Source organism: Oreochromis aureus, linkage group 10, assembly GCF_013358895.1.
Source record: "Oreochromis aureus strain Israel breed Guangdong linkage group 10, ZZ_aureus, whole genome shotgun sequence".
NCBI classification, from domain to species: domain Eukaryota; kingdom Metazoa; phylum Chordata; class Actinopteri; order Cichliformes; family Cichlidae; genus Oreochromis; species Oreochromis aureus.
Window position 1 is genome coordinate 20,150,802 of NC_052951.1, and position 19,380 is coordinate 20,170,181.

General features: G+C 39.7%; 2 protein-coding genes across 2 annotated transcripts; one reads left to right on the plus strand and one right to left on the minus strand.

The window, feature by feature from the left end:
- The first annotated feature begins 885 nt into the window (after positions 1-885).
- Positions 886-11,862, plus strand: ca4c (carbonic anhydrase IV c). The gene is made up of 8 exons (XM_039618861.1): positions 886-1,064; positions 3,775-3,822; positions 6,717-6,881; positions 7,026-7,171; positions 7,482-7,574; positions 7,656-7,722; positions 9,002-9,165; positions 9,486-11,862. Exons 1-8 carry the CDS (start codon positions 1,010-1,012, stop codon positions 9,672-9,674), a joined length of 927 nt encoding a protein of 308 aa, XP_039474795.1. The 5' UTR covers positions 886-1,009; the 3' UTR covers positions 9,675-11,862.
- Positions 11,863-11,998: 136 nt separating this feature from the next.
- On the minus strand, positions 11,999-19,048 carry asl (argininosuccinate lyase). Its single transcript, XM_039618860.1, has 16 exons — positions 18,911-19,048; positions 18,489-18,683; positions 17,998-18,081; positions 17,186-17,242; positions 16,996-17,093; positions 16,819-16,896; positions 16,648-16,725; positions 16,518-16,570; positions 16,334-16,396; positions 16,110-16,224; positions 14,975-15,059; positions 14,178-14,237; positions 14,002-14,085; positions 13,417-13,497; positions 12,503-12,609; positions 11,999-12,348 (listed from the first exon to the last, which is right to left on the minus strand). The coding sequence occupies exons 1-16, from the start codon at positions 18,923-18,925 to the stop codon at positions 12,204-12,206; spliced, it is 1,398 nt and encodes a 465-aa protein (XP_039474794.1). The 5' UTR covers positions 18,926-19,048; the 3' UTR covers positions 11,999-12,203.
- Positions 19,049-19,380: the final 332 nt, after the last annotated feature.

Consider the following 19,380-nt stretch of genomic DNA (forward strand, 5'->3'; position numbering starts at 1 on the left):
TTGAAGTTATTTTTATTCTGTATTTTACAAGCTTATGTTGCGTAATACAGAGTTGATATTCATCAGCTCTCCTCTGTGAGTTAGAAATAGAGTCGCAGTTCAGCCTCATACGTTGTTAAATTAACTGTTAAAGGTCATGAAAAAACTTTTTACATAAGTGGGTCAAGAACTTATGAACGGTGTTGCTTAAAGTCAAAGTTCAATGAATTTGAAGATTGTATCATCTGCAATACATGATAACGTTTAAAAGATTCAGAAAATTCAGAGTTCAGTTCTCGTGATCTTTGGGACCAGAAACCACACTCAGCCTTCGCTGGTGCACAAAAGCTTGTTCTGACACAGAGAACTGGAAAACTGTTCTGATGTTAATGATGCTGCACTGCTAACTTCCATAGACTTCCATAGACACTAACACTAACCGGACACTTTATTAGGTACACCCTACTATGTGAAAGATAGAAGACAAGCACGCAATTTAGGAAAAATGCTGCCAATTTTAAATTTAGAAAAATAGCAAAGCAAAAGCTCCAAGCTTAATTTTAAAGTTTTTCCAAATAAACGCATCCACTTTATTATGCCCGCTAACATATTATAGAAAAAGGAAATGAGATGTAAATAATGACATTTTGTCCTGTGAGTTAAAATACTTGTTTGTTCCTTTTCAGTAAAAGCCTGGTGCAAAATATAGTTTAAGTGATACAGTGTAAGTTCAGTCAGTGAAACTGCAGCAGGAGCTTCTCAGTGTTTTTTCTGCTGTGTCGAGTTAAAAATAAAAAACAAGGAACAGCTGAAATCATTTTCTACATTTTGCCACCAGGTGTCTGCCTCTCTCGTTTTACACAACTTAAAATTAGGAACGTTTGCACCAAGACCCCCCGTCCTGTTTAGAATAACTTCCACACACACACAAACACACCATAATCACCTCCCTCCCACCTTCAAAGGTGACTGAGTTGGTGTGTGAAGGCAGCTGAAATTTAGTCTATGAGGAGCTTCGCCTGACTTCATCATGGGTTTTTCTCTCTACCTCCTGACTCTGCATCTTCTCCTTTCCCGCTGCACAGGTAGGGGACTCACACATAATATACACAGTATAACAGCATTTAAGCTAAATGCAGAAACTATGATGGGCTTCAGTTTTCTGCACCTATTTTTTTTGTTGTTTGAACTTGTTCTTGTTTAAGTCAAAAGGGTGGATATGACGATAAAACATCTGCAGCCACACTTGATTAAACATGCTGTAATTTGTGGGAAGACAAGTGTCGTTAGATTATTAAGAATCAAAGCAGCAACACAACTATCTAAAACATATATTGAATTTTCTTGCTACTTCTTCATGAATGTTTAAATATTAACTGGAAAGATCACGAGCTGAACTGCAAACAGCAATGATTTTTATTACTAATTAATAGGCTCATTAGTTTTTATATCTGATTAAATGACAAAGACCTGCAAATCATAGTGGAAAAAAGTGGATTAGAGGCAACATCAGATGTCTTTTTCTGTTGAAAAAAAAGTCCAAGACTCAAAAACAGTTCATCTAGATCATGAAAGCAGTAGAAAAGCAACCAATTCTCCCATTTGGGGATGTGCAAATCTCACGTCTGTGAGTTTGTCATTTTCCTAAAGTTTACTTAAAAAATTAATTGATTTTGAAAGTTTGCTGGGGAGCAGGTTTTTTGGCTTGCAGTTCACAAGAGTCACAAGAATAGAGCCATAAAAATCAACAAATCAGTGTCTGCTTTGCAGCAATATCTTTCTCCAGTTTAAGAACACCTGCCACAAAAAACTCATCGCTACCAAAAAGAACAAGTTGCAGAAAAACCTCTAAGTGTCCTGAGCTACAGTCCTACAGAGGAACTTTGAACATAGCTTCAGGTTTGTGGTCCCGCTGCATCTTTTCAATCGGGTTGAGCACCCTGATGTTTCCTTTTCACCCATTCTGTTGTAGATTTGCTGCTGTGCAATTCCAATTCAATTCACGATTTCAGTCAAGCTTCAGCCAGTAGAGCGATGGCTCCTCACGTATACAGAGGAGTTCATGTTGACTCATTCACTACAAGGTGCCAAAGTTCTGTGGCTCCAAATCAATCACTTATCATCACCCCTACACCACCTCACCTGAAGCTGGTATTAGGTGTTTCTGTTTCTGCCAAACATAGCCAAAAATCTCCACTGTGGTCTCCTCTGTCTAAAGGACATTGCTCCAGACGTCTTGTGGTTTCTGGTTACTGTAATGAACTTTAACATTTAGCCGAGGCCTGGAGTCTGAGATGTAGCGCTTGGATGTTTTTGCAGTTTCTCTGAGCGCTGCACAGTCTGACATCTAAAATTTGCTGGGACGTCCACTGCTGGAAAGATTGTGACATCGTGTTAACACACACCCGAGTGCTCCAGATCAGCAAACTGCCAAAACATCTGCTTTTACACAGGTGCTCACTCTTTATTAAGTGCAACCGATCAGCAGCACCTGCTGTTACTTACCTTCTTAATTTCTGTCAATGCAGTAAGAGTTTAATTATTTTCTCACAGGGATTCACGTTGTCATGTGTAAGCTCCAAGTTTAGGCTACATGGAGCCACTCTGAAAGCTCAGATGGTGAACTGTAGAAGATATTGTCAGTATAAGGAAAGTGAAACAGGGAATTTAGCAAGGTAATCACTGCATAGACTTCACTCTGACTTTTCCCCGCTGCTCAGTCTCACACAGGTGAATGAGCCAGGTGGTGTAAAGCCAGCCTCCAGCTGTGTATTGTTCTCAGTTGGTGAGAACCGCTGTCCCCTTTTCAAAGGACGGCATTGTGGGAGTCAGCGGGGCTAATCTGTGTTCCTATATTAGCTAAATGGTTCTCTATAGCGGCTTTCATTCCCACTGCAGAGTCAAGCACCGGACTTTCATTCACATCAGAAACACAATACACAACCACGGCACAACTCTAATAACGTCATCAGCACCTGCTGAATGAACACGCTTAATGCAGCGGTGCAGAGGCAGTTAAGGAGTCGGATAAAGCCACTTTGCACTGAAAGCAATCAGTGTAATAACAACCAGCTGACCTGGGTGATTAAAATCCGCCTGCATCTCTTCCCCTCACTGTCACACACAGACACATTTTCCAACATTTAAACTGAGTAAAATATGTTTAAAAACTAAATGTAAGCTGCTAATTTATTTTATTGTAAGACCTTAGGTCAGTATATTTTGATACTGCTCTCTTGTTCTGTCACAGCTTTTGTTGTTCTTGTAAACAAAGGAAATAAGGTTGGGGGTCTATGAATTTGACTGTGAACACATTTTTTTGAAGGCTTTTGAACTTTTTGCAGAGGTAGGTTTTGTGCAACTTTTTCATGGAGCACTGAGCTCAGCAGTCTGACTAAATTTGCAGGGAGGCAGGGTGATTCATTGTAATAAATCAATAAATTGTAAGGATCAGTAATTCGTAATCACACATCATGTTACTACATTCTGTCTGTGCTTTATCAGATAACATATTAATGGACACAGCATATTTCTAACACACTGAGCACATGTGCCATGTGAAGACTAATAATATGTCAGCTGCAAAGTTCAGGTGCAGAGGACAAACACATGAGCAGATCAGCTAGTTGCTGACTAAGAACAAAATAAACGCTGTGTGTAATAGAGCGTGAACTTAATTAATATTCATTTATTAACTGCAGGGAGACTGTTGGCCTGGCACTGTACACTGCAGGTTATATCTGTTTGTTTGTGCGTGTTTCTGGGTCTAATCTGAGTGTTTTACTTTTTCTCCAGCTAACTGGTGTTATCAAAACCAGAATGCCTGTGATGAACCATGCAGAGGTAAGACTAGAAAGAAAGGAACCACCAGAATTTCTTTAACCTTAGTACAGAAGTAGCCATTTATTTTATTATTGGGCTTAACCACAGAGGTTCTCACTGGCCTCCAAAAATCTGTTTGGTTAAACCTCATCAGTTTCAGAATAAAGTTATTGCATTTAACTTAAACTAAAACTAGATGTTGAAAATATAAAAACTAAATGGAATGATTCATATAGAGCACTTTTCTACTCTCTCAGAGTACTCAAAGCACTCTATACAACATGCCACATTCACCCAATCACTTTCTCTAAACTTAGTGCTGTCTAACCACACTCATATTCCGATGGATGCATCGGAGAACAACTTGGGGTTAGTATCTTGCCCAAGGATATTTGGCATGGAGGAGCCAGGGATCGAACCACCAACCTTCTGATCAGTAGGTGATCTACCTGCCCTACCTCCTGAGCTACAGCCACCGGATGAAACGCTGGACTTTTGAAAAATGAAAAAGATTTTCTGAACTTGGAAAACTATAGTTGAATGAATCGAGAATGACTCAGAGATCAAACCTTCACCAGGGCAGCTCACTTTCTGAGCAGTATTTACTTTTAAAGGAATAGTCATTTATTTTATATATAAACATTTTGTTTTCTTTGTACTTTAAGACATTTGTAGTGCAAAAACAGGTGGAGGTCCTGTTATTTGTCCTGTTGAAACCCATTTTAATAAATTTGACATAATTCTGAGTATAGTTAATTTGAGTGTTTATTTATGTGGCTATAATACATATGTGGCATTCATTCAAGTTTTGGAACACAAATTTATGTTAAAATATTACTTATTCAGAAACATTGCACATGTATTAAAATTGTTTTAACTGTAATAACCTGTTAGTGTACTATACACAAAGTCACAAACTACACTCAAAGCATATCCCATGCCAAAAAGTTCTTGTCATAGTTTCTAAGTTGGAAGGTATTTTGTTAGTTTTCTACCAACAAATCATTGAAGGTGTTTATTATTAAGGGGAAAAAATCCAAACCTATGTGAAAAATCGATTCACCCCTAAGCCTAATAAGTGGTTGGAACAACCTGAGCAGCAGCAGCTGCAGTCAAGAGTTTGCAATAACTGGCAATGAGTCTTTTACAGCACTGTGGAGGAATTTTGGCCCACTCATCTTCGCAGAATTGCTGTAATTCAGCCACATTGGAGGGTTTTCGGACATAAACCACCTTTTTAAGGTCGTACCACTGCATCTCAGTTGGATTCAGGTCAGAACTTTGACTAGGCCACTCTAAAGTCTTCCATTTGTTTTTCTTAAGCCATTCAGAGGTGGACTTGCTTTTGTGTTTTGGATCATTGTCCTGCTGCAGAACCCAAGTGTGCTTCAGCTTGAGGTCATGGACAGATGGCCGGACATTCTCCTTCATGTTTTGATAGACAGCAGAATTCATGGTTCCATTTACCACAGCAAGTCTTCCAGGTCCTGAGGCAGCAAAACAGCCCCAGACCATTACACTACCATCATATTTTACTGTTGGTATGATGTTCCTTTTCTGAAATGCTGTGTTACTTCTACGTCAAAAGTACTGGGATACACACGTTCCAAAAAGTTCAACTTTTGTCTCGTCAGTCCACATTTTCCCAGATGTCAAGGGGATCGAAAAAATGTTTTTTACCCAATGTGAGACGAGGCTTTGTGTTCTTCTTGGTCAGCAGTGGTCTTCTCGAACTCCCCTGTGGATTCCATTTGTGCCCAGTCTCTTTCTTATTGTTGAATCATGAACTCTGACCTTAACTGAGGCAGGTGAAGCCTGCAGTCCTTTAAAGTTGTTCTTTTGTGCCCTCTTGGAGTAATTTTGGTCAGCTGGCTATTCCTGGGAAGGTTCACCATTGTTCCAAGTCTTCTCCTCTTGTGTATAATGACTCTTCATCAGTCCCAAAGTCTTAGAAATGGCCTTTTAACCCTTTCCAAACTGATAGATGTCAGTGACTTTGTTTCTCAGGTGTTTCTTTAGATCGTGACATGATGTGTTACTTTTTAAGATCTTTTAGCCTGCTTCACTTTGTCAGAAAGGTTCTATTTAAGTGGTTTCTTGATTAAACAGGTCTGCCAGTAATCAGGCCTAGGTGTGTCTAGTAAAAGTGAACTCAGCTTTCCAAAACATGTGGTTTATCACATTTAATTTGTGATTTAACAAGAGGAGCAATTACTTTTTCACACAGGACCAGGTAGGTTTAGGTTAGTTCACCCTTTCTCCCTCAATCAAAAAAATCATAATTTAAAAAGTGCATTTTGTATTTACTCGCGTTATCTTTGTCTAATATTAAAATTTCTTTGATCATCTGAAACATGTAAGTGTGACAAATATGCAAAACACTAGGAAATAATAAAGGGGGCAAACACTTGGCAAACCAAGATAAAAAAAAAAAATTAAAAAAAAAAGATTCAGCTGTTAGTAAGTGCCACAGGACACAGGTGCAGTTTCTTGTGTTTGTGAGAAGCAAAACCAAAGTAGCAAAATGAAAGCAGAAGAAAGTGATGTTCATTCTCATTGAGATCTACAGCACCAGCAAATATTCGTCATTCATGAGGTGAATTGGCTGAGCACTATTCATTTTGTTGTTGCTTTAAAAATTGAGTCTGACCTGCAGGCCTTTGCTGTGTTCCCCCCCCCCCCCCCCTTCCTGTCTACTCTTCGCTGTTCAGCTGATGAACAAAGGCAAAAAAGCCCCAAAATAAGTCTTTAAAAAATACAATATGTAAGAGTTTACATAAATAGGCAGGCATCCTGTCTTTTCAACCAGCATGGGTGGGGGAGGCAGTCTTCATGGACTCTCTGAGAGGCAGCACTCTAGTCAGTGAAGCCTAAAATCTGATGATGCTGTTGCTTTTCCTGTTTGTGTCGTCTAGACCCCAACCACTGGGCTACTCAATTCCCTAAATGTGGAGGGTTACGCCAGTCACCGATTAACATTGTGACCAGCAAAGTCCACATCGACATCGCCCTGTCACCTTTCAACTTCATTGGCCACACCGACACAATCAACATGACAGTGGAAAACAAAGGGCACTCTGGTAATGAAGAGCCGATCTTATCCAGTCTGACACACAGAGCGTGTTTTTTCCCTTAACGACCAAATATTTTCAACATGTTTACATAAAAATAACTATTAAAGTAACACAATACCTTTGCTCAGTGACAATCTCTCGCCCCTGCAGCCCACTTTGCTTTGCCGCCGTCTGTTCGATTCATTGGGGGAGCTCTGCCAGGTCACTACAGAGCCGCCCAATTTCACCTCCACTGGGGAGGGAATGGGAGACCAGGATCAGAGCACACCATTGACGGAGAGAGATTCCCCATGGAGGTAAAGGAGTCATTATTAAAGTTATAAAAGATTTGAATAGAGATCAATAATTTTGTTCGCACATGGATTTGGTTTTCTGACATCAAAAATGTTCAAGCATGGCAGTTCTGTAAGTGTGAATAATTCCATGTTTTATTCCCTTAAATCTGCTCAGTAAGGCTAACAGATACACCACAATGACACAGGAGGGTCATTAATAATATTTTATTAATATTGTTATATCCATTGTTGAAAAAAAATATGTGACTGATCTGATCTCTGAAAGCAGAAAGGGCCCTTGATGCAGTACAGTACTCTTTTCTTTATACAGATGCACATAGTCCACATTAAGGAGCCGTACAGCTCTCTGGCAGAGGCCGAACATGACACAGCAGGTATAGCTCTGCTCGCCTTCCTGTTTGAGGTAATACACTGTGATGTTTTCACCTTCTTAATAAAATGTTAAGACGTGACTTGCGCCATAGTATTGATGGTATCTTTCCAGGAAACAGCGGAGGATCATCCTCATTTGGACACAGTAATAGATGCGCTGGGCCGAGTACAAAACAACGGTATATATGCTGTTAATTTGCAACTTTCCCCACTTACAAAGAAATGAACAGTCTCTAATTTTTATGGCAATTCAATTTTAATATTGATTTCCAAGTCACTGAGTGAAATAAGTATTTGATCCCTAAGTAAAACTCCTGTAGTTAGTCACCAGGACTGCACACATTGCAGGAGGGACTTGGGCCCACTCCTCTTTATACTGACTCTATAAATCTTTTAGGTTTCTTGGCTGCTGCTTGGCAGCCATGCTGCTCCCTGCTCCCTCCACAGATTTCCAGTCAGATTGAGGTCTGGAGAATGACTAGGCATCTCCATAACCTAAATGTACTCATTTATTGCCTTGTTTTATTGCGCTTAGCAAAAAAAACAGCCACAAAGCATAATGTTTCCACTACCATGCTTGACTGTAGGGAGGGTGATCTTTGGGTCAGCATTTCCTTTCTTCCAATCACAGTGGGCTGAGCTGATGCTGAAGAGCTTGATTTGGGTTTCATCTGACCACAGCACTTTCTCCCAAGCCTCCTGTAATCATTTAGATGCCCGGTTACAAACTAAAGACAGGCCTGTATTCAATTCAATTCAATTCAATTCAATTTTATTTATATAGCGCCAAATCACAACAACAGTCGCCTCAAGGCGCCTGTACATGTAGCTTCTTGAGTAGGGGGACCTAGCAGGCACAGTAAGACTTCAGTCCATTACACTGTACTGTAATGGACTGCCTTCGGCTATTTAAAGAGCTCCTCCTGTGTAGTTTTGTGCTGATCCACCACCCTTTCCATTATCATGAGGCATGAGGCCGTGCATGGCACTTCAGACCAAGGGCAACTGTTGATCATTTAGTGTGTCTTCCATTACCGTACAGTTGTCCCTTTCTCACCGAGCTTCTTGCTGATGGTCTCATGGTCCATTCCAGTGTTGTGCAACTCTACAATCTCTGCCTTGATGTCCTTTGACAGCTCTTTGTTTGGAAGAAACTGATTTCTGTGGACAGGTGTGCTTTATAAATATAACCAGTTGAAGAGTATCTGCAATTAATTGATTGATTGTAATCTGTCTTCCCATCTGTGGTTTGCAGGAGATCAAATACTTAAATTCAATAAGTCAGTTTATTGCTTTCATGTAATAATTTTTTTCAGGATTTTTGGTGGATAAGCTGTTTCTCTCCATTGAAATAAAGTGAGGAGGTGATTCAGATTGGGATCAAATAATTGTTTCCCACATCAGGGCACAATGAGCTTTATTCAGTCCTGACTTTGCTTCTTTCTTTGTCACATGAAGGCAGCATCACAGTGATCCCAAACTTTAGACTCAGTGACATTATCCCAGCTGCAAAGGACCTACAAGGTTACTACCGCTACGTGGGCTCCATGACAACGCCGGGATGTGAGCAGGCAGTTGCCTGGACAGTGTTTCACAGGAAGCTGGCCATCAGTAGTCGACAGGTGAGCAAGAATAAATAAGTGAAAGAGATAAAAGGCTCAGAGCTTTCGGTTGTATTTCATCCATAAACCTGTGAACCTCCAAACGGACATTTCTTTACTCTTTCACAATGTAAACAAAAACAGCACATTTGAAGAAGTTATGGAGATGTTATATCCAATGCAAAATAAAACTATTAAAACTACATAGCAGAAAATGCCTGGGGGAAGAAAAAAACTTTTCAGAAACACTTTGCATTTAAGAGGTCAAGACCGACAACAACTTTCCTTCTTTAAACAACTCTTCATCTCCTCAAACACATTTTTCCCTCTCCACTTCACAGCTGGATGCGATAGTTAAGCAGTGTCGCTTTTGGACAGGGCAGCCCATGACTGACATTTTCAGACCTACGCAGCCGCTGGATGGCAGGATTGTGTACTCCTCAAAGTCGGGTACAGCTCAGACAACTGCGACACATTTTTGGTGTCTGTTTTTATCATTTGTGACTGTTACGCTGGGTCTGGCACACTGAACGAGCAGCAAGAAATGGGCATAGTCTTCAAGTCTGAACAGCGAAACCAACGCACAAAGTCTTAAATCTGCATTTTTTCTAATGGCCAGCAGGGAGTGAGTTCTCAAAGTCTGATTGTATATATAGTTCTGTGAAAAAGTATTTGCCCCCTCCCCCCTTTATAACCCCTTCCTTGGGTTATAACTTCAGTAAACATTTTCTTGATGAATCTTAGTCACATGATAAAGCATGATGTATCATTAGTAAGTAATGGTCCCTTTTTTAGTTAAACAGAAGATAAGTACATAGAGCTAGATACACACAGCTCAGCCTTCCTCTGTAGATCAGAGGGTATGCAAAAATTAGAGATGCAAAGAAATTGTTTTTTAAAAATGCCACTGCTTCCTTTAGAGGAACTGGTCTCAGTCTCCAAACTAATTCGGTAGTGGTGTGAAAATGATCAGGGGAAGTTTTGACCTAAATGTGAGTGCATTCTGCTCCTGTAGCCTGATGTCCCAGCTATGGTGGAGCATGCAAAGAGTGGCAGCTTCCACAGTAATACTAGTTAAAACAGCTAGCTGGGCGTGTTTCATAATGCAAACATATATGTGCTATTTAAGAAGACCTTCTTCCTATATTTACTTTCTTCCTCCCCACCTTAGACATATCTGAGCTACATGAACGTTTTCTGGTGATTTGAAGGGATGCATGGTGATTCTTTGGGATTTTTCTCTTTGTGGAAAGAAACTGAAACAAAGAAAAACAAACCAATCAACTGATTCAGACCAGACCAAATTAAAACTTTGAAACCATAAAACAGCACCATCTTCATCTCAAACAGAAATTTGTATGATGATCAAATTTAATTAGGACATTCAATTAAGTTCAGTTTTATTTATATGGCGACAAATCACAACAACATCACAGCAGTTGCCTCAAGGCGCTTATATAAAGATGTCACACTGGCAGCGTTATTCTTTCTTTAACTTTGCCATCTTAAGCATGCTGACTTCAGCTGAAGTCACCCAGCCGCTAACATGGCAGTAGATTTGAATTTGAAAGTATTACTAACTGTAATTATGTCAGTATTTCTGACCTAGGAAACAGAAATCCAACATAGTATGTGTGTGAGCTTTAGTAACCTGCAGCACTTAGGGCTTTAGAGACCTTTATTTTCATGGGGGGAGGTCAGTTTTTAATATTCATGTTTTAATGCTTTATATTAACACTTATTTTCTCCTAGATATTTTTGTGGACAAAAGTAATAAACAGATATATAGAATTAGAGGTTTAACATATTTTTCAAAACATGAGAGACTCTTAAAATATTAACCTTTATTCTACTATTTTTGTTATTGCTTTTCATGTATATATATTTGTATCTTTGTTGTTTAGAGAGTTTAACAAAGTATTTGGTAATTAAGGCATCTCATAAATGTACCCATTTTAATTAAGATCTAAACTCCAGCAATCCAACGAGCAGGGATAGCTCAGTAGGTTGAGTGGACGCCCCATGATCAGAAGGTCGGGGGTTTGAATCCACTGAACGGCTACCCTGAGGTACCACTAAGCAAGGTACTGTCCCTACAAACTGCTCCCTGGTGCGCCTGCTTAGTGGCTTCACTGAGTGAATGGGTCAAATGCAGAGAGAGTAATTTCCCCACGGGGATCAATAAAGTATACATTATTATTATTAATCCTCTGCCAGAGTAATAATTTGTTCTTGACTTCTTATGATGTGCAAAATCCACATCTGTATATGATGAACAGTCATGAAATACACGCTGGGTGAAAATATAAAGCCAAAACTTCACAGTCAGTAAACTAACAGCTGACGTCAGTGGATTTATCTGAACCCTTAAGGTACTGTGAGTGAGACTGATTTTACCAATTTGGATTTCTACTGATTCAATTAGATCAGTTTAAAATGAATGAAACTGACTGTTTTAAGCACCATGGAAATAAATCTGCCTTGCAGTTCATTCTGCCCTGGTCAATTGTGTTTATCATAGCTGACTGTTAGTAACTTTGTTCCTATACAACAGGAAACCATGCTTGCATTACATGACTTCACTGGTTAACGGCCACACTGGAGCATTTAAATAAACAGGATTTGATTGGCTGACAGCTGCACTGGCACTTCAGAGTTTCTCTCAATTGTCAGCGCAGGTGTGAATCCTGCCTAAACCTGCCATAAAGTAATGTTGGATCCACTTATGTGACATAAATAAATACACGTTCTTGTCTGTGCAGTAAAATAGGCTGTGTGTGTCTTTAGCCTGGCTAGACAGTAAAGTAAATCACATCAGATGTTTTTGTGGTGGAAATCAGACTTAATCAACCTGTCATGGCACTATTCATTTTATTCTCAGGTATTTAAAACTGGTCAGTTTCCAGTTTGTACACAATCAATGACAAACATCACAAGTTTGCACAGGATCTAAATGGCACTCCAAGAGAGAAGAATGAAATGTCTGGAAGCCAAAGATTTCACTTCAACCTCGCTCTGCAATTCTGATTCTAAAGGTTACACCGAGTGACACCGAGAGGTCATTGTGCGTGTTTCTTCAGCCAGTTCCTCAGGTGCTCCACCTGTGCAGCGACGCTACTCTTAGCTGTGCCTCCAGGGGCGCTGTACTGCTCCACACTGCTCCTGTAGTCCCACACTGAGGACACGTCACTTCCAAACAGAGGGCTGACGGTACAGAGCAGACAAAGAGAAAAGAAAGAGGAGTTTAAAATTATGGTATGAAAAACATGATAGAAATCAAAGGAAGAGAAAACGATTCATTTGGAAAGTTTTAGGCTTTTAGTTTAAAAGACTGTGTATGTGAGAAGAAGACAGCCACCTTATACCAGTGAGATCTTCCACAGTGAGCTGATTCAGGGCAATGTTTTTGGATTCAGCTGTAAACACAGCTTTGCCAGAGAGACCATGGGCCTCTCTGAATGGGACCTGCAACACACAATAACACACAGCTACACTGTAACACACAACATGCAGAAATGCAGGAAAGTATTTTGCAATGAAAAATTCATGCAAATAAACTCATATAAAAAAAAAAAAAAGAATGACAAAACAGACTATTTGATTTGGAAGATTTAATACTGGATACCCTTGCTGACAGATTTATGTCTCCTTCCAGGATCAAACTGGGTAGCTTTCACTTGTTAGATAAACCACTACCCAGAGACACTAGTTTACCTCAGACTAGTTACTAGGACTAATAAACTTGTATCCTAATAAAGGCTCTGAAGAGTGTTTGAATTCCTGTACAAACTGTAGACATCATTTGAAATCATTTCTTTGTAATTACTTCCTCAAATATTGTACACAACTACATTACATCTGTTCAAGTATGGCAAAAAATCTTTAGAAATCTAAATTATTCTAGTTGATACAGAGATCACAAATATTTAACTTGATTTGACTGCAAATACTGAAGTTTAACTTTTAAGTAACATGATTACCTTGAACTTTAATACTAATTCAACTGAAGAACTTAAAACTAAATACATCTGAAATGAACTAAACCTGCCGCAGCCTGAGGGAGGTTAGTTCAAGAGGCAACGACAACTAGAAAATTAGTACAAAACTGATACTCAGTAATTTGTTATGTTGTTCTAAAAATGTCTGCAAGACAAAATTGTAATTGAAATTTTTTAAAATAATAATATAGGTTAATTTCATATCCTGAATATCTATAACATAATAGTTATAATATTATATTATGTAGATGTTAAGGATATATGATCTACTCACCCCCTTCCTCACAAGGTAGTAGGCCAGATCAGTAGCCAGCATGTCAGGACTGAGAGCAGCTTCCATCACAGTCTGGTTGATCTAAAACATAAGCAAAAATTAAAGGACACCCTGAATGTTTGCAAGATTATTTGTACACTGAAAAAAAGGCTGAAGAAAAACTGATATTCCTCTCCTTGTTTGGAAAACTGTCTCAACTTCCAGCCTTGATTTTATGGAGCCAGAACTTAAAACCTTACAAAATCTTTCTACGTTAATGTCGTTTGCTCGTCTCCACAGAGAATCGGCTCTGTCAAATCCTCAGCAGTGCTTGCAATAAAATGTTTAATGCTGGAAGATGACTGACAGTGATGCAATTCTCATAATCCGCCTCTGCATACAAACACTGCGGCTCAAACTGCCACAATGTCACTGAAGTGTGGAAATGATTCAGCTTTAAGTGAAGCATCTCATTAACCACACAGGAGTTCCTGTTTCCATATTAACTTTTTAACATAGTCTTTATGGAAATCACTTACCATCTACAAACCAAGCAATGTATTCGGTTTATTTTTCAAAGGAACAGTAGTGAACTTATTGTCTGACCTTCAGCGTTGACATGACTCCAGTGGTCACCTGCAGCACAGCCTGAACATTATCATAGCAGTCAAACATGGCCTCCTTATCCTCCTGAAGGGTGAGCACGGTGATAAAGAGAGCTGGATATTAGGAGAAACTTGACTTCCTTCCAAGTGAAACCACGTGTAGACAGACTTTCATACCTGTAGGTCCTTGTTGTAGGTGCTAGGTAGGCTCTTCAGCGTCATCATGAAGCCCGCACACTGAAATACAAAAATCACAGGAAGAGTTTTGTGAGAAAACTGCAGCGAGAAAAGAATGAAAGCAGTAAAGATTATGAGAGCACAGCACGTCCGAATGCTCCTGAAAGGTGAAACTGTTGTAGCTGAGAGGCAGACAACTACAATAAAACTATTATCACCCTCCACATGGATGAGCCTCTGCCTCCTGTTCCCAGGTTTCATCATACAGAGCTCTGTTGATGATAAATTATGAAGGATCTATTGTATCACTATAATAACATATTAAATTATTAGAAAATAGACTATTTATTAATCAGTGTTTTTCTCCAGTTTGTCACTGTACTTTTATACTGAAGCCAGCCAACTGTGATTCTAGTGACGGAAAACTAGTGACTGCTTTAGGACACATGAGGGCGCTGGTACTGCAGAGGAAAAACAAGCTGTTCTCCAGAGAGAAAAATCTACAGTTAGTTCCACTTTTAAACATATCGACCCTTTTTTAAGAAGTTAAAATATGAAAGCAAAGAATCAACTATTTACAACAGGAAGAAACAGGATTTAGGGTCTACACTTGAACCAATGGAAGTGATCTCACACAGCACATTACAACTATACCAAGATATTGAAAAGAGTTATTGTAGCATCATTGGTGTTTCTATATTATACATTTTTTTTAGTTATCTGGCAAAATAAAATTGCAAGTGTGAGCTACTGACATGTGTAGACAGACAGCATTAAAGCCAACCCTTCAGTCTTACCCTGCCAAAGGCACGACCTGCTTTACTCCTGATCAGCTCCAAACTGTCAGCATTTTTTTTCTGGGGCATCAGACTGCTTCCTGTGCTACACACAGACACACAAATATACATGAAGGGCAATGAAAATGCAGCATAAAATACAGCAGGTCATAGCAGAGAGATCAGTGCTAAATGGACACAAGTACAGAGAAAATAATGATTCAAACATAACTTTTAATTTAACTTTATTAACTTATAACACAGCTTTGTGACTGCAGCCTTTGCACTTTCGGTGCTGTAAATGTTGAATGATTAGATGGACACTTTTAGGCTCAGTTCTATTATAGATTAAATACCAAGATTATGCTCACAGAAATCCAGTGAACTGTCAAACCTCTACAGCACAGGTGTCGAACTCCAGGCCTTGAGGACCGGTGTCCTGGAGGTTTTATATGTGCCCTTGATCGAAAACAGCAGATTTAAATGGCTAAATGACCTCCTCAACATGTCTTGAAGTTCTCCAGAGGCCTGGTAATGAACTAATCATTTGATTCAGATGTGTTGACCCAGGGTGAGATTTAAAACCTGCAGGACGTCGGCTCTCGAGGCCTGGAGTTCGACACCCCTGCTCTACAGTTTCTAGAGTGCTTGTTTTATTTTCTCATTAATTTAGAATATGTAAATAAAGGAAACAGGAATAAGTCAGGGGAAATGGCCTCTTGGAAGAACCTGGCTTCAACTCACGTTAGCCACATTTGAACTACGGGGCTTGGGTTACTTTTTCCACTCAGTCCTTTTCCTTTGCTTGCTGCAGCATTCCGATCTCTGTCTAACTGTGATTGGATGCGTAGATTAGCATTATTGCAGTATCGTTGTTTGCTGTTGATTTAGATTGTTTAATTGAATTATTAGTTTTACACTGATTATTTATTTAATTTGCCTTGAAACTACCCGTAAACTATCTAATAAGAAACTTTCATTAAGTAAATAAACTCCAGCTCTTCTCTTATGTGCCAGTAATTTTTTTCCAATATGTAAATCACAGATCTTTACATACATTGATTTTATATGAAAGCGGTGTTTCATCTATTATTGAAGTTCATGCACAATGTCACAAATCTTGCTAAAGAACTTCAAAATAAAAGCATGAACCGACCTGTAGGCATCAGAGAGCTTGATGAAGGAGAACTCTTTTGTGCTGTACAGTATCAGGTCCTCGGCCATCTTACTGAGATGGGTCAAACACAACGAAGCCCAGAACAAGAACTCAGCTAAATAAACAGACAAGTGAACATGAAAGGACTCAGAGTAGAGTTCATGTTTTTCACTGCTTGGATCCATTTTAGTCTGAAAGCTTACTGGTGTGTACAGTTTACATACCAACAAAGTCTCTTTGGCCTGTGGCATCCATGCTGTTTAGACTGATGCTATCAAACCCCAGCTCTACAGATGCCAGACAGCAAATGTTGTAATTTCTGCTCATTTTTGAATTCATATTTTATAAAAAAAAAACAACAGTTAAATGACAAGAAGACATCGGTAACAAAAAGCCAATTGGCCTGACCTCTCTGCAGGAGCTCTCTGTCGATGTCGAATGGAGTCCCAGCGATGGCGCCACTGAAAACAACAGGATTCATTTTATCATATCTGTGAGACCAAAATGAAAGTCACACACGAGCGCGTTCAGGGCGTACCTGCCGAGAGGTAAAACGTTAACTCTTTTCTTGAGCTCCTGAAGCCGCTCCACATCTCTGCTGAGGGCAACAGCGTGGCTGGAGACAGAGATGCACGAGACTGACGTGAACACCACACTGTCTCATATGAAAGATGGGAAAAGTGCAAATATGTCAGTACAGGAAGATCACCTCAGAATCCAGTGGCTCCATCTGATTGGCTGTGCCCTCTGCATGTGGGTGTAACCAGGAAAAAGGACTTCAATTTCTCTGAGTTTCAGAAAAAAGCGACGGAAAAGATCATTTTTTGAAAACTGCAAGGTTACAGCAGAGCACATGTTTACATATGCCAGTGTGTGTTTGTCTCACGCTGCCGCCCGCTCCACCATGGTAGTTATCAACTGAAGCGCGTTGTCCGTAAGGGTTGAGATTGCGCTTCGCAGCCACAACCTCATGTCAGTCACCACCTGATCAATCAAAACACACAGAGGGTAATATTTTAATCTTTTCTATTCTATAACAGTTAAATCATTACAGTTTTAATATCACAAACACAGACCTGGTCATTCCTGCTCCTGCCTGTGTGCAGCTTCCCTGCAGGTGCACCAATCAGCTCCTGAGAAAACATGTAGCCACACGACTATGACATCTGTCACCACAGCGATCACCAAGCCCTCAACGGAGGAGGAGATCAGTGTTTTATAGCCCAAAACTGAAACAATAAAACACTCAAATTACATTTTATCGTTGGCAGTTTTTTCCTCTAAATCCTCCACACATCAGGGTGAGACCAAAGCGATTTTACAGAATCTTATTCTCATCAAATAGAAATAGCAACAGCCATCAGGAGCGATAACCAGTATCTGAACCCAATATATGTGTATACATTTTTTAAATTGTTTTCAGCAGTGGTAGAACACACATTTAGTGTTCTACTAAAATCAACAGTAGAGCTTATAAATGTAATTTTCATTGTTTTCTGGAAAATACTGATGTGGAATAAGCTCTATCAAGCTTCTGCTGCACCATGCAGCACTTTTTGGTCGGATCAATTCAACAATTAGAAAACTGTGTGCAAAACATAACCTGTATATTTTTAAAAATACTTTTCTACTTCCACTATGCTCCATTTCCCTTTCTTCTTTCTCCTCTAACCCCAACCAGTCATCTCATATGGCTGTGCCTCCCTGAGTCTGGTTCTGTTGGAGGTCTCTGCCACTGTCACCAAGCACTACCTCATAAGTCGAACTCTGTTCACTGCACTTTTCTTTTTAATGTTGTAGGGTCTTTACCTTATGATATAAAGCATATTGAGCTGAGTGTTGCTGTGGAAACAGAAAAGAAAAAGAAATTCTACAAGCCATAACTCACCTTTAGTCTGCGCTCATTGGCAGTATGAATATCTTCATCTCCGGGTTTGATGACAAAAACACCTCTAGACCACTCATCAGAAATCTGCAGAAACAAATGAGGAATAATTTTAAAATATAATCCGTAAATAAAATATATTAATACATAGAAAGTTTTCAATAACTGTGCATGAGCAAGTGTCAGTCCTGGTTACATAATGACAATCGCACCAATAAAGCAGAACCTCAGGACAGAGAGGGCACCCTAAAAAATGAGCTGCATGAAAGAAGAACTAAGGCTGTTAGCAGCTGACACATGTCACATGATGACACCATTGTGCAGCTCACACTCAATAGAGGAATCCTGCACCATGGCACATTTTCAGCTGTCATCTATTAACCAGCCAAAGGGAAGGCAGTGATACACATAACCATGCAAGTGATTTTCTGCTACTGCCACCTGTGGTTGTCCTGAACTATCTTTCTTAGTTGCAGTTTATGTTGTGACTTCACCTGATCCATCCCGTGTAAGATTTGCTCCATTTCGTCCGTGCTGACAAGCTTTGCCCTCTCCAGAGCTTTAACATAAGCTTTGCTCCCACGGATGTCTGCATCCCACATCCTCTGGTCATAAGCGATTGAGGCATTGAACTTCTCCATTATAGGGTCCGTGTCTCCAACAAATCGACCTCCCCAGAGTTTACTTCCCTGAGAAGGAAAAGGGTAACAAGAAAAAAAGTAAAGAAAAAATTCAAATAGGTCAAAACATGAACTTTACAAGGTAAAACTCCACGGCTTTGGTTGGTTTATTGTTAGCTAATGTGCCCTCAATGGAGAAGAGACTCCAGTTTGACAACTTGCTTTTGTTGTTAAGTGTCCAGCTGGGTGTTAAAACAACAAACGCGCCAATGGCCGTACGTCGTTTGCACGCTTACCTCTGTACTGGCCATGTTTAACTGACGGTAGGCGTCTGTAGCGATTTAATGTTGGTGTTGTAGTTTAGCTGAATTAACGCTAAGCACTCGGACGTCTGGCGAGAACGCAGCTGCTACAACTGAAGCGGTTGGTGTCGCTTTAAAAAACGTCAGAGGAGACGTGCCGGCGTCTTGCTACGTTAAGGGCTCCGTTGCAACGTAACAGGTGTGCAGTCAGCAGAGTTGACGTCGTTCCGTTGGGAAACGTCTTTATTAAAATGTTGTACTCTTGATTTCAAACATGGTATCTTGGAAATTGTCTGTAATATATATTTATAAAATACTAAATGTTGATGACAATTTTTTTACTTTTTACAACACTTTTGCGAGAGAGTACATGTTTTTCGTGGTTGAACATTTAACTCTTTGGAAAGACCTCCAAAGTTATAAATTTTGCTAAACTAAATCAGCAATGAACACAGAATTGTTTG